The sequence below is a fragment of the Argopecten irradians genome, chromosome 5 (genome assembly GCF_041381155.1).
Source record: "Argopecten irradians isolate NY chromosome 5, Ai_NY, whole genome shotgun sequence".
Taxonomy (NCBI): Eukaryota; Metazoa; Mollusca; class Bivalvia; order Pectinida; family Pectinidae; genus Argopecten; species Argopecten irradians.
This window is the reverse complement of record NC_091138.1, coordinates 49,781,204-49,796,880: the sequence shown is the minus strand read 5'-3', so window position 1 is coordinate 49,796,880 and position 15,677 is coordinate 49,781,204. Positions and strand designations below refer to the sequence as shown.

General features: G+C 39.0%; 1 protein-coding gene across 1 annotated transcript in view; it reads left to right on the top strand.

The window, feature by feature from the left end:
* Positions 1–15,677, top strand: part of LOC138324474 (protein FAM13A-like) — a 223,752-nt gene that overhangs the window by 103,274 nt on the left and 104,801 nt on the right. The window contains 4 exon segments of the mRNA XM_069269538.1: positions 2,224–2,587; positions 2,826–2,958; positions 6,684–6,761; positions 13,824–13,886. Of these exon segments, the coding sequence (XP_069125639.1) occupies positions 2,224–2,587; positions 2,826–2,958; positions 6,684–6,761; positions 13,824–13,886 (638 nt within the window).

Genomic DNA, 15,677 nt, shown 5'->3' with positions numbered 1-15,677 from the left:
GAACCAGCATATTTACGGACATAAAAAATGATATCTATAGATGTCTATTCAGTAAAAGCGTAACGTTGGGTTACATGACCGTGTTACAAAATACAATTTACGGGAAAAGATACGGAACGTACTGATAAAATGTACTTTGCATATATCATTTGATATCGTTTACATCTTTCGATAAATAACATTGTTGTTAGCCTGTTGAATGAAACCAACAAAGAAATTTTAAGAAATAAACTTTTATAGTTAGGCGGACGTCAGCAATATCTTCCGCCTCTTTTGTCATTTCACAATGCGTACTTTATATTAACACGGATCAACAACTTCCGTATTTTCACATTTACTGCGAAGATTATTACGAGAGAAACATCAATAGCTTAATGCCTTTTCTGAAATATTCAAATAAAGTTAGCACCAAACAACGACATGCCATCGTGTAGGTAGGTAATAATGACACTGTTAATCCCTTAATTACCTAAAGGCTTGACACACCAAGTGTTTAAACACAAAATCGTTAGCAATTGTCCATGTCGGTCGGCGCAGTCAGGTGTGACACAGGGAAAAAAATCTCAAGGGCCGAACGCCTGTTCGACAAATACATGGGTAAATACTATGTATTTGATGAAACGGGGACATATTTCTGTTCTAAGAATAAAGGGTATTCGACAAATAGCTGTTCGAAATATCCGGGGTTTTGTTACATAGATTATATAGGAAGACGGTCGGGACTGTACGACCAGTTCGACGAATAGGGGGTATTCGAGGAATCCGGGTTCGAGTTAGAGGGGTTTTACTGTATTTGAATCTGTAAATGCCTTGCACAGATGTTTTAGGTAATGATTGTATTGAACAAGAATCCACGACTGCAGAAACGATGTGCATCAATGACAAATATCTTTGCCGATTCATGCCAGAAATGACAAGCCGTATATTAAAGCGTGTTGACCATGCCGGTTTGAAGTTAAACAGTGTAAATGGAAACAGATATCGGCGTATTTGGTTGAAAATAAGCTTCAGCTAAATATGAGCACTGTCCACAATTCCTAATTCTTAATAATTAAAATAATTCACCCATGAATGAACTTGAATTAAATGACAGAAATAACAAACACAAACAGTTGCAGATTCAACACACGTGTTTCATTGTATCAGATCTGTAGGATAGATTTGTTAAAGATGAATTAGCAATCAAAATTTGTTGTTGCAGCGGCTTTCATGTATGTCATACTGACATAATTCTAGTTGATAGCAATATCAAGTTGGGGAAAAAAATGTATTCCATAAAATGAGTGTTTGAAAATGCTGACGAGAAAGTAAATCAAATGCCTATTTCTACCTTGTAAAAGCAGTATATTACACGTGTTCACAAGGAAATATACAATATACGGGAACATGGATCAATGTGATTTGTACTTTGCTCAATTAAATTTTTGTATTATTTACATCTTTCGATTAATAACACTGTGTTAGCCTGTCGAATGAAAACAACATACAAATTAAAAAAATATTGAACTTATATAGGTAGGCAGACGTTAGCTATTTCTTCCGCTTTTTTTGTCATTTCAAAATATGTACTTTCTATTAACATGGATCAACAACTTCTGTATTTTCGTATTCACAGCAAAGATTATTATGAGAGAAACATTGATCATTTAATGCCTTTTCTGAAATGATCAAATAAAGTTAACATCAATCAACGACTGTATGTAGGTAATACTGACACTGTTAATCCCTTAATTACCTAAAGGCTTGATACGACACAAATCGTGAATTATTATCCATGTCGACTAATAGGGGGTATTCGAGGAATCTGGGTTCAAGTTAGAGGGGTTATACTGTATTCACAGATCGATTAAGTTTTAATGATAGCAATGTTATTAATAATTTCTTTGCAATTAATTTTGAGTTGAATTACTTGCGTGTGGTGCCATTTTGGATAAGTTACACATTAAACAAAGTCCTGATGATGATACGATAATGAAGCCATTATTTTGCTGGTGTTTTGAATTCATGGATTTCAGTAAACACACAAATAAAGTGAAAATAGTCCACTCACGAAATGTACCCGCTAAATAGTCCACCCGTAAAATGTACATGGGAAATGTACACGGGAAACATACCCGCGAAATATACCTGCTAAATAGTAAATGGAGAGGGACATTGCTCTAGTGTACTTTATACACATACTGTAGTATCATCTAGTATGTCAGGACTGACTTTGTGTTTCAGTTTAAGAGGCCTGCTGGACCTGCCAACCGTCGCTCACCGACACGGAAGCATCGTAACAGCATGGAGGAAGTAGACTTTGATGAAGACATAGATCAGCTGTTAGAGGATACAGGAACCAACGTGGTTATTGAGACAGTTCCCCACAACTCCACACAGAATGCCGCAGCCACCACACAGGAGGCAGCTCTAGTCAACGGTGGCATTCCCAAACCACGAGTCGCCTTCCTAGAACTGGCTGCCACCGAGATTAGGCGCAATGGTGGCTCTCCTAACCGATCTCCTAATGATTCTCCGTCAAACTGTCGCAAACCCTTCATTCCTCCACTCGATCTCTCCACGCTTCATCAACATGTCGACAGCACCGGTAAATCCTAGTCTTGAAAATAAACCTCTCAACTTAGAATTCTTTATGTCAGAGATTTTAAAGCTGGTTTTGCATGTCTAATTTAGAGTTCAGGAAACGTAAAAAGAACTGCTGAGTACTCAAGTTGTAAATTTGATTTCATAATATATATCTTTTGTTCATTTTATGATGTTCTTTTGGTGTTTTTGTCATATAAAAATGTCCAATTGGATTTACTAGTATACTAGTTGTTTTTCAGACGCTATCTTGGCCCATAAAGGACAATCTGTGTCCTACCTACGAGCTGAGTTGCAGCTGAGCAGTGACGACATTACTGACACACACGCTGTCATCTCACCGCGCTCCGGCAAACTTAACAAACGGAAATCCGAGTAAGCAACCCTTTTCTGTTTGTTATCTACCTGTGTATATTGTGTATACAGTAAAACCCCTATAACTCGAACAGCAGGGGACCAGGTCAATAGTTCAAGGAATACGTGGTATTCGTCTCATCCGAGGTTGGTCACGATCAACAATCAAAATATCCAATCTCAAACTATGACAAACAATGCACAGCATAGACATTTTAATTACCCTATCTTTCAGGATTTTGGATTTCTTTATCATAGTTTTATTGATAGCAATATTAAGTTGAAAAAAAATATGTATAACATGAATTGAGTGTTTGAAAATGCTTGAGAATGCCCTATATCAAAATGTCATTCCCAGCAGAGTAAGCAATCATCATCTAGGTCAATGTACAATCCATATTGGTAAACAAAGAGTACATTTTCTATTATTTAGTTATCACAAATCATTTAAAACATTTGCAAAATACAAACTCAAAATTAACCAGCATAATTACGGACATAGGAAACAATATCTTTAGATGTCTATTTTGTACATGTGTTCACGAGTAAAGTTACAAAATACAATATACGGGAAAAGATTTGGAATGCACTGATAAAATGAACTTCTTTCGATAAATAACATTGTGTTAGCATGTCGAATGAAACAACACAGAAATTTAAAAAGAATTAACTTATAATTAGGCGGACGTCAGCAATATCTTCCGCCTCTTTTGACATTTCACAATGCGTATTTTCTTTTAACACGGATCAACAACTTCCGTATTTTCGTATTTACAGCAAAGATTATAACGAGAGAAACATCAATAATTTAATGCTTTTTCTTAAATGTTCAAATAAAGTTAACGTGAAACAACGACTTTGGATCGTGTAGGTAGGTATTAATGACACCATTAATCCTGTAATTAACTACAGGCTTGATACGCCACCTTTAAACACACAAGGTCGTGAGCAATTATACATGTTGGTCGGAGCAGTCAGGTGTGACACAGGTAAAAAAAAATCTCAAGGGCCGAACACATGTTTGACGAATACATGGTTAAGTACTATGTATTTGATGAAACAGGGATATATTTCTGTTCGGGGAATGAGGGGTATTAGACGAATAGCTGTTGGAGCTATCCGGGGTGTTGTTACATAGATTATATAGGGACACGGTCGGGACCGTACGACCAGTTCGACGAATAGGGGTATTTGAGGAATCGGGGTTCGAGTTAGAGGGGTTTTACTGTATTTGATATGTTGTGGTTGTGCTGTGGAATGACGTTTGTTGTATAAAAAGATATATATATTCCTAATAAGTCTTTCAGTAAAACAAATTTGTGCATTTGAAAGCAAATGACATATTGATAATTAATACTTGTACACAGTCAATCTAGTTTCCAAAAATAGACTTGGTATTTTTGCTCTGAAACATCGTTATGCATCAAAAATGATGATGTCATCGACAAGTTATGCCACATGTATAGATAAGTAATTTTCTAGTGCTTGTGAGCTGTCTTACACCCCACTGTGTAAGATAGAGTTATCTTTTCCCTGTGCAGTATGGGAGAAAATTGTTTTCATGGAGCGAAATAAAATGTGCAACAAAAGGGTTTCCTTAAATGACCCTGGCTGTTAATGTTAAACGACCCTCGCTGTTAACGTTAAACGACCCTGGCTGTTAACGTTAAATGACCCTGACTGTTAATGTTAAACGACCCTGACTGTTCACATTAAACGACCCATGCTGTTAACGTTAAAAGACCCTGGCTGTTAATGTTAAACGACCTTGACTGTTAACATTAAACAACCCAGGCTCTTAACGTTAAATGACATTTGGCTGTTAACATTAAATGACCCTGACTGTTCACATTAACCAACCCTAGCTGTTAACATTAAATGACCCTGACTGTTCACATTAAACGACCTTGGCTGTTTACATTAAATGACCCTGGCTGTTAACATTAAATGACCCTGGCTGTTAACTTTAAATGACCTTGGCTGTTAATGTTAAATGACCCTGACTGTTAATGTTAAATAACCCTGGCTGTTAACGTTAAACAATCTTGGCTGTTAACATTAAATGACCCGTGCTGTTAACTTTTAAGGACCCTGGCTGTTAACGTTAAACGTCCCTGGCTGTTAACATTAAATGCCCCTGGCTGTTAATGTTAAATGACCCTGGCTGTTAACTTTAAATGACCCTGGCTGTTTACATTAAATGACTTTGGCTGTTAATGTTAAATGACCCTGGCTGTTAATGTTATATGACCCTGGCTGTTAACATTAAATGACCCTGGCTGTTAACTTTTAAAGACCCTGGCTGTTTACGTTAATGACCCTGGCTGTTTACATTAAATGACCCTGGCTGTTTACGTTAAATGACCCTGGCTGTTAATGTTAAATGACCTTTGCTGTTAATGCTAAATGACCCTGGCTGTTATTATTAAATGACCCTGGCTGTTAACGTTAAATGAATGACCCTGGCTGTTAATGTTAAATGACCTTTGCTGTTAATGTTAAATGACCCTGGCTGTTATTGTTAAATGACCCTGGCTGTTAATATTAAATGACCCTGACTGTTAACTTTTAACGACCCTGGCTGTTAATGTCTAATGACACTAGCTGTAAAAATTAAATGACCCTGGCTATTTACATTAAACAACCCTGGCTGTTAATGTTAAATGACCTTGGCTGTTAACGTTTAATGACCCTGGCCGTAACGTTAAATGACCCTGGCTGTTAATATTAAATGACCCTGACTGTTAACGTTAAATGACCCTGGCTGTTAACATTTAACGACCCTGGCTGTTTACGTTAAATGACCCTGGCTGTTAATGTTAAATGACCTTGGCTGTTTATGTTAAATGAACCTGGCTGTTAATGTTAAATGACCCTGGCTGTTAACATTAAACAACCCTGGCTGTTAACGTTAAATGACCCTGGCTGTTAACATTTAACGACCCTGGCTATTAACGTTAAATGACCTTGGCTGTTAACATTTAACGACCCTGGCTATTAACGTTAAATGACCTTGGCTGTTAACGTTTAATGACCCTGGCCGTAACGTTAAATGACCCTGGCTATTAACATTAAATAACCCTGGCTATTAACGTTAAATGACCCTGGCTGTTAACATTAAAAGACCCTGGTTGTTAATGTTACATGACCCTGGCTGCTAACGTTAAATGACCCTGGCTGTTAATGTTACATGACCCTGGCTGTTAACATTAAACGACCCTGGTTGTTAATGTCACATGACCCTGGCTGTTAACGTTAAACCAATCAAACCTTAGAATCCTCTTTAACAGTGTAGTCTGTTAACCCAGTCTTAAAATAACAGAGGTTGATAAATCTCTGTTTCCTCCTCATTGAATGTCGCAATATGATAGACGTAACACAGAATTTCATTTTAAAAGGAGCTGCTGGGAAACAGAATGATTTTAGTATATTCTCTTTACTTGTTTCTATAGAACCGATTTTAAACATTTTGATTTAAGTGTCATATCCCCAGAAACTGTTTGTATTTAGCCATAGCTTTTCTAATACCATGTACTAATAAATATCCTCATCCAACTCACCATTAACATTATATATACTAACTTTATGACTGTGATCAGTATTTAGCTGAAAACAGCTTTAGCATAGCAGAACTATACCTTCCTGTTAAACTGTATGTCACGTTTTTGTTTTAACTTTGTGTTTTGATGCTTTTGATAGATGTGTATATAGGTTTGACCCGGATTTATGTTGTATCTACTATCTAGTGAACCTGACAAACATTATGATGACCTTGAAGCCCAGCTTTCTCCAAGTGCTTGTCAGGCTGGTGATCTTTCCACGAGGTGAAACTCATTCCATATATTTTGTTTAACACACCCTTTTTATCAAGCACTTTTTTCTAACCTAGTGTGCTGCCCCCTAGTGCTGTACACAGTAGTCCTAGTGTGGTGTGCTGCCCCTAGTGCTGTGTACAATAGTCCTAGTGTGGTGTGCTGCCCCTAGTGCTGTGTACAGTGCCCTAGCTGCCCTAGTGCTGTGTACAGTAGTCCTAGAGTGGTGTGCTGTCCCTAATGCTGTGTACAGTAGTCCTAATGTGGTGTGCTGCCCCCTAGTACTGTGTACGGTAGTCCTAATGTGGTGTGCTGCCCCCTAGTGCTGTGTACAGTAGTCCTAGTGTGGTGTGCTGCCCCTAGTACTGTGTACAGTAGTCCTAGTGTGGTGTGCTGCCCCCTAGTACTGTGTACGGTAGTCCTAATGTGGTGTGCCGCCCCCTAGTACTGTGTACAGTAGTCCTAGTGTGGTGTGCTGCCCCCTAGTACTGTGTACAGTAGTCCTAGTGTGGTGTGCTACCCCTAGTGCTGTGTAAAGTAGTCCTATTGTGGTGTGCTGCCTCTAGTACTGTGTACAGTAGTCCTAGTGTGGTGTGCTGCCCCTAGTGCTGTGTACAGTAGTCCTAGTGTGGTGTGCTGCCCCTAGTACTGTGTACAGTAGTCCTAATGTGGTGTGCTGCCCCCTAGTGCTGTGTACAGTAGTCCTAATGTGGTGTGCTGCCCCCTAGTACTGTGTACAGTAGTCCTAGTGTGGTGTGCTGCCCCCTAGTGCTGTGTACAGTAGTCCTAGTGTGGTGTGCTGTCCCTAGTGCTGTGTACAGTAGTCCTAATGTGGTGTGCTGCCCCCTAGTACTGTGTACGGTAGTCCTAATGTGGTGTGCTGCCCCCTAGTGCTGTGTACAGTAGTCCTAGTGTGGTGTGCTGCCCCCTAGTACTGTGTACAGTAGTCCTAGTGTGGTGTGCTGCCCCCTAGTACTGTGTACAGTAGTCCTAATGTGGTGTGCTGCCCCCTAGTGCTGTGTACGGTAGCCCTAGTGTGGTGTGCTGCCCCTAGTGCTGTGTACGGTAGTCCTGGTGTGGTGTGCTGCCCCTAGTGCTGTGTACAGTAGTCCTTGTGTGGTGTGCTGCCCCCTAGTGCTGTGTACAGTAGTCCTAATGTGGTGTGCTGCCCCCTAGTGCTGTGTACAGTAGTCCTAGTGTGGTGTGCTGCCCCTAGTACTGTGTATGATAGTCCTAATATGGTGTGCTGCCCTCTAGTGCTGTGTACAGTAGTCCTAGTGTGGTGTGCTGCCCCTAGTGCTGTGTACAGTAGTCCTAGTGTGGTGTGCTGCCCCCTAGTGCTGTGTACAGTAGTCCTAATGTGGTGTGCTGCCCCCCTAGTGCTGTGTACAGTAGTCCTAGTGTGGTGTGCTCCCCCGTAGTGCTGTATACAGTAGTCCTAGTGTGGTGTGCTGCCTCCTAGTGCTGTATACAGTAGTACTAGTGTGGTGTGCTGCCCCCTAGTGCTGTGTACAGTAGTCCTAGTGTGATGTGCTGCCTCCTAGTGCTGTGTACAGTAGTCCTAGTGTGGTGTGCTGCCCCCTAGTGCTGTATACAGTAGTCCTAGTGTGGTGTGCTGCCTCCTAGTGCTGTATACAGTAGTTCTAGTGTGGTGTGCTGCCTCCTAGTGCTGTGTACAGTAGTCCTAGTGTGGTGTGCTGCCCCCTAGTGCTGTGTACAGTAGTCCTAGTGTGGTGTGCTGCCTCCTAGTGCTGTATACAGTAGTCCTAGTGTGGTGTGCTGCCCCCTAGTGCTGTGTACAGTAGTCCTAGTGTGGTGTGCTGCCTCCTAGTGCTGTATACAGTAGTCCTAGTGTGATGTGCTGCCTCCTAGTGCTGTGTACAGTAGTCCTAGTGTGGTGTGCTGCCCCCTAGTGCTGTGTACAGTAGTCCTAGTGTGGTGTGCTGCCTCCTAGTGCTGTATACAGTAGTCCTAGTGTGGTGTGCTGCCCCCTAGTGCTGTGTACAGTAGTCCTAGTGTGGTGTGCTGCCTCCTAGTGCTGTATACAGTAGTCCTAGTGTGGTGTGCTGTATTCTCTTCTGTAGTGTGTAATAGTATTATTATAGTTACTACTGGTGATAGCTATTACAGCATCATTTAATTTCAGTTGTAACACAATCTATCATTGTCACAATCTATCATTGTCACAATCTATCATTGTCACAATCTATCATTGACCAAAACTAGGAAAGAGATCACAACATAAACTGTTCTTAATCAAATGTCATATTCCGTCAGTTTTGGACGCGAGACTCAGGTTTGGTCAACGTTAAAATCAATGTGGTAATAGCAAAATACACTCTGCATAAACTGCATTGGTTTATGAAAAAGAGTGCACTTTGTTTTACAGTCTATTCATCGATAGATCATGATCATGTTTAATCCTTAGCAGTGCGTACTTAATGTGTATATTATATAAGGGAGTAAATGTTTACAGTCTGTGACGCTATTTTTTTCCGCTGCTAGTCATTTGCACTAGTAAACCCCAAAATTTTTCTAGGCCAACTATTTAATCACTAGTCCAAATTAAATATACAGCCGTTTTGCTTCAGTACTTCAAATTCAGTCATGATAAGTTTACAATTTTTTACCCAAATTGCAGTGTGATGCTTTCATGAACACAAATTCTCACAAAATGATGCATCCGCACTGAAATAATCGCATAAAGAATGCACTCAATATATGTTGAAAATGTTGCATTCAACGTTATTAATCGAACGGGGAGCCACTAGTCCAATCGTACTAGCTGCAATATTGTAGCTCAAAAGACATTTAGACAGAAAATGGTGTCATCTTTAGAGCTACAATTGGTGCCTATTACTGCTAATGGAGTAACGATTATGCAAACCATTATAAAACGTTTGTTTGCAATTTATCATACTTGTTTGATATTGCTTACCTACTAGGCAATAAAACTGAACCACATAAAATATCAAATTCTCATCGAGGCATTATTTTTTTCACATAATACATATGAAGGTCTTTCTGAAGGGAGTGTATACAGCAAGTCCATAAATTGTGAATTTGCACGTTTTGTGAGCAGTATGATAGATATTAAGAATGGAAGTTATGTTTGTTTTGGACAAAAATGATATGTAAATGCATGTATACGCATAAAATAATTGGAAACCTACAAAAACGTATAGAAAACTAGAGGAGGCAGTGCTCCACTACGACACATAGGGACCAATTCGTACACAGCCAAAAGGTATAGCAGGCGGGGTACGTATATTAGTTCTACAAGCGGACTAGTTCATTACAATCAGTGCTTGGCCGCCTGTACTAGTCATAAGCATCTTACTATATAGTGCTTAAAGTCGCAGACTGTGTTTATATATTTGATGTAACTTTATAAAACACTGATACACACTATACATCTTACACATTTGTTGGTGTACACACAACTTTGTTCTTTGTTTTTAATGTTTTACCCATATATAGATAGCAAAATATTGTTTATCATTAAATGATACTGTAACAAGGATTCTAAATGTCACTCTCTCAACAACTTCCACTGTACCCAACCAGGTATGTGTAACTGTAGTTACGCTCTACAAAAATGGTGGCAGTGATTTAGGTCAGATTTGGCATGCCTCAGTTTACATGTGTGTAGGGCAAAGCTGACCGTGCTGTCAATAACATGTGTTTATAATATAAAATAACTAAATTTTGAATTGTGGCGCTTAACTGTAAATCTCTATCAAAGAAGAAAATAGCCATGCAAATATGACCATGTGGAAGGTAACTGAATGCATGTTGTGATCTCGTCAGTGGTTAACTGATTTACTAGATGTGGGTAACTGATTCACTAGATGTGGGTAACTGATTCACTTGATGTGGGTAACTGATTCACTAGATGTGGGTAACTGATTCACTTGATGTGGGTAACTGATTCACTAGATGTGGGTAACTGATTCACTTGATGTGGGTAACTGATTCACTAGATGTGGGTAACTGATTCACTTGATGTGGGTAACTGATTCACTAGATGTGGGTAACTGATTCACTAGATGTGGGTAACTGATTCACTAGATGTGGGTAACTGATTCACTAGATGTGGGTAACTGAAATATAATGGAATAGTTAACTGTCTTGTAAATACCACACAATCATTAACTGCCATCAATATTTAAGTGTAGATGGACACACCTTTTCACGCGTTGATTTTGTCAAATATGAATGAAACTATTGTGAGAAAATACAAAAAACAGAATAATCCACATCCTTTGCTCTAACAAATTAAGATTATATAGATGATTCAGTGAATAGTCGGGCAAAGAAAACAAAGTCTAAATGCGTTCATTTTCCTTCCAAAAGGCCTTACATATCAAAATGATAATCATGCAAGTTCTGCTTACCTCGTCAAGTTTTGACCATTAAAAGTATGTAAAAGCCCGGTGTTATTTAGCACAGTTCTAAAAAAAAAATTTGCCTAACTGTTTGAAAGCAAGGTTACGTATCAACATGGACATAGCCAGCCGGGAGGACATTTAGGATTCCTATATTAAAAAAATATAAATTAAATTTTTCGCATGCAGAGCGATTTTGAAGGCAAATTTCATTTTTCTGTTTCATAAAAAATATATACTGGATATATTAACACTATTTTTGCTGACTTCAGCCTTCCTTTGCCCGACTATTCACTTAGATATGCGAATCATAAGAAAACTTTTATCTTTTACCCCTTGGGCCTCTTGTCTTTCGAGTCCTGTCTAGCCAATATATCAATATTATCGACACTGCTGAGGAATTGCACTACTTATAACCAACATACACTATAATTTTGACACAAGGCTACATTGGTTCTGAAATGTTTTAATAGTAATATTAAGTCTGATAGTTAATATGCACTAAGAAATCTTACACTTACATATACTTGCTGTTTGTGTATACTGAGATGTTCCTGTTTGTTTTTATAAAAGTTACACAGAAGGCTTTAATGCTGTTATATACAATATGCCAGCTGGTTTTAGTTATCTCATTATCAGATGCTTTGTCAATTGATTTTAGCTTCTTTCTGTAATCTGACATCAACAAGTTCAAAATTAATGAACATGTGAGCACAGCACATATAATGATAATTTTAAAGGTACTGGAAAGTTTTAAAAAAAAAGAAAAAACCCAGAGGCTTTCTTGGTCAAAGGTCACGGTAGTTGGGATCAAAGGTCAGCCTTCACGTGTTCAGAGGTACCGTAAAAACTTGTGTAATTTGCACACTTTTTCTGTGCAAAAATAAAATTTGAAGTTGGGGGTGCGCAAATTATATTGATAGAGGAGATTTAAAAATTTTACGGGGGAAAAATCTGTCCATTCTGAGGGACTGACGATCTGTGAATGTTGAGGTACCGCTCTGTGTATGGTAGCCATTTTACATAATAAAAGGTATTAAAGATTGTAAAAACAATGCCTCACCTATTAATGTGGATTATCTAAGGCTAATTAAAGTGTTAAGTTATGATCACATTGTCTTGTTTCTATTTGCCCTGAGAATTCAATGGCGACTGACTGAGAGCATGGCTTCTACTGACAGCAAGCGATGTATACCCTGTGCACCTCGTAGTATAATGGGACAGCCACAATCAGTGACTTTGGCCGGGTCAATCTAGTTTACCTGTATTTTTTTAGGGGAGAGACTGTAGAGAAAGTCTGTAGAGAGTGTGTGTGTGTATACACAAACATACGTATACCCCAGCTGCAGGCCGTGTGCAAAAAGTCAAAACACACGTGGGATTTATAAGATGCCTAAACTGAACTATATTTAGGACTTTTAATAAGTGGTTTGCAATTTTATTACTGCAGAATTAACAAGCAACAAGGTTAGTGACATATTCAACCGTATTGATAAATATAATTAGCCATCAGCTTTGCACATGAAACCTTACGTAGGGCCCAGCTGTAGGCCGTGTGCAAAAAGTCAAAACACGCGTGGAATTTATAAGTTGCCTAAACTGACCTATAATTAGGACTTTTAATAAGTGGTTTGCAATTTTATTACTGCAGAATTAACAAGCTACAAGGTTAGTGACATATTCAACCGTATTGATAAATATTATTAGCCATCAGCTTGGATCTGGTACCGTACAGGTAGTGAGTTTACTAGCAATGTGATTGTTGCAAGCTAACATACGTATCCGCTAGCCGATTGTTGTTGATTGTTAATGATCTCAAACACACCAATTACTTATTGTGACAATTTTAAACAAATAGATTCAAATCTTTTTAAATGTTCCTGATTACTATTCATGTGTAATATCTCAAAACATTGACATGTGCACGGAGTACGGCGGACCGGACCGCCGATGTTTTAGACATCTGCAAGATATTTTAGTTTCAGGTTAAGGTGGCCAATAAAAGTAAACAAACATGATGCGGTTTTAATATGGTATTTTCTCTTAATACAACACTTCTTTGTGCAAATTGTCAAGCATTTTAGGGGAATATTTTGCATTGAAATTGTCACCTTTATACATCGATTTTGGGACTCCCTGGACATCGTTTTTTCCCAAAATTTTTGATGCGCAAAATATACTGATAGTAGATTTTTTCAGCATTTTCAGCCCTAAAAAGTACCTGCGCAAATTACACTGGTGCGCAAATTATACAAGTTTTTACGGTAATCATACAATACATGCATGGTAGGTATAAACTAATACATGGTAGGTATAAACTAATACATTGTAGGTATAAATTAATACATGGTAGGTATAAACTAATGCTATGGTAGCGTGGAAGTTTCCCAGTGTAATAATTGTAGCCAGTATATGTACAGCAGGTTATTTGTGGTGGTGGATGTTGTAATGATTTTTCAGGACATAAAAAAAGTTTGGGGAAGTTTCATCAGTGGAATGGGAAATGTATATATGCTTTGATTGCAAAATTTTGATATACTGAGTTTAAATTTCTGGGAGTTTTTTTTTTTTTTTTTTCAATGAAAATGAGAAAAACTTGACTGCCAAAATATATGGCTTTGAAGTGTCTGAAATACAGAATGCTTATTTCTGAGATTGTACCAATTTTGTTGTTTCTTTTGGACAGTATCGCCAATACGGACATTCCTCCATCACCCCCTGTTGGCCAGGAACAGTATAAGAAACACAGGTATGTTAACTTACAGATGATCAATTAAAGGTGTTACCTCATAGACTTGTAATCGTTGTGGTCAACCTCGCAGACTTGTAATCGTTGTGGTCAACCTCCCAGACTTGTAATTGTTGTGGTCAACCTCGCAGACTTGTAATCGTTGTGGTCAACCTCATAGACTTGTAATCTCTGTGGTCAACCTCACAGACTTGTAATCTTTGTGGTGAACCTCACAGACTTGTAATCTTTGTGGTCAACCTCACAGACTTGTAATCTCTGTGGTCAACATCATAGACGTGTAATCTTTGTGGTCGACCTCACAGACTTGTAATCGTTGTGGTCAACCTCGCAGACTTGTAATCGTTGTGGTCAACCTCACAGACTTGTAATCTCTGTGGTCAACCTCACAGACTTGTAATCTCTGTGGTCAACCTCACAGACTTGTAATCTTTGTGGTCAACCTCACAGACTTGTAATCTTTGTGGTGAACCTCACAGACTTGTAATCTTGTGGTCAACCTCTTGTGTGGTCAACCTCACAGACTTGTAATCTCTGTGGTCAACATCATAGACGTGTAATCTTGTGGTCACTCACAGACTGTATATCGTGTCAACTCCAGACTTGTAATCTTTGTGGTCAACCTCACAGACTTGTAATCTTTGTGGTCAACCTCACAGACTTGTAATCTTTGTGGTCAACCTCACAGACTTGTAATCTTTGTGGTCAACCTCACAGACTTGTAATCTCTGTGGTCAACCTCACAGACTTGTAATCTCTGTGGTCAACCTCACAGACTTGTAATCACTGTGGTCAACATCACAGACTTGTAATCTCTGTGGTCAACCTCACAGACTTGTAATCTCTGTGGTCAACCTCACAGACTTGTAATCTCTGTGGTCAACCTCACAGACTTGTATCTCTGTGGTCAACCTCACAGACTTGTAATCTCTGTGGTCAACCTCACAGACTTGTAATCTCTGTGGTCAACCTCACAGACTTGTAATCTTTGTGGTCAACCTCACAGACTTGTAATCTTTGTGGTCAACCTCACAGACTTGTAATCTTTGTGGTCAACCTCACAGACTTGTAATCTTTGTGGTCAACCTCACAGACTTGTAATCACTGTGGTCAACCTCACAGACTTGTAATCTCTGTGGTCAACCTCACAGACTTGTAATCTTTGTGGTCAACCTCACAGACTTGTAATCTTTGTGGTCAACCTCACAGACTTGTAATCTCTGTGGTCAACCTCACAGACTTGTAATCTTTGTGGTCAACCTCACAGACTTGTAATCTTTGTGGTCAACCTCACAGACTTGTAATCTCTGTGGTCAACCTCACAGACTTGTAATCTTTGTGGTCAACCTCACAGACTTGTAATCACTGTGGTCAACCTCACAGACTTGTAATCTTTGTGGTCAACTCACAGACTTGTAATCAACCTCACAGACTTGTAATCACAGTGGTCAACTTGTAATCTTTGTGGTCAACCTCACAGACTTGTAATCTCTGTGGTCAACCTCACAGACTTGTAATCTTTGTGGTCAACCTCACAGACTTGTAATCTTTGTGGTCAACCTCACAGACTTGTAATCACTGTGGTCAACCTCACAGACTTGTAATCTTTGTGGTCAACCTCACAGACTTGTAATCACTTTGTGGTCAACCTCACAGACTTGTAATCTTTGTGGTCAACCTCACAGACTTGTAATCTTTGTGGTCAACCTCACAGACTTGTAATCTTTGTGGTCAACCTCTTGTAATCTCTGTGGTCAACCTCACAGACTTGTAATCTCTGTGGTCAACCTC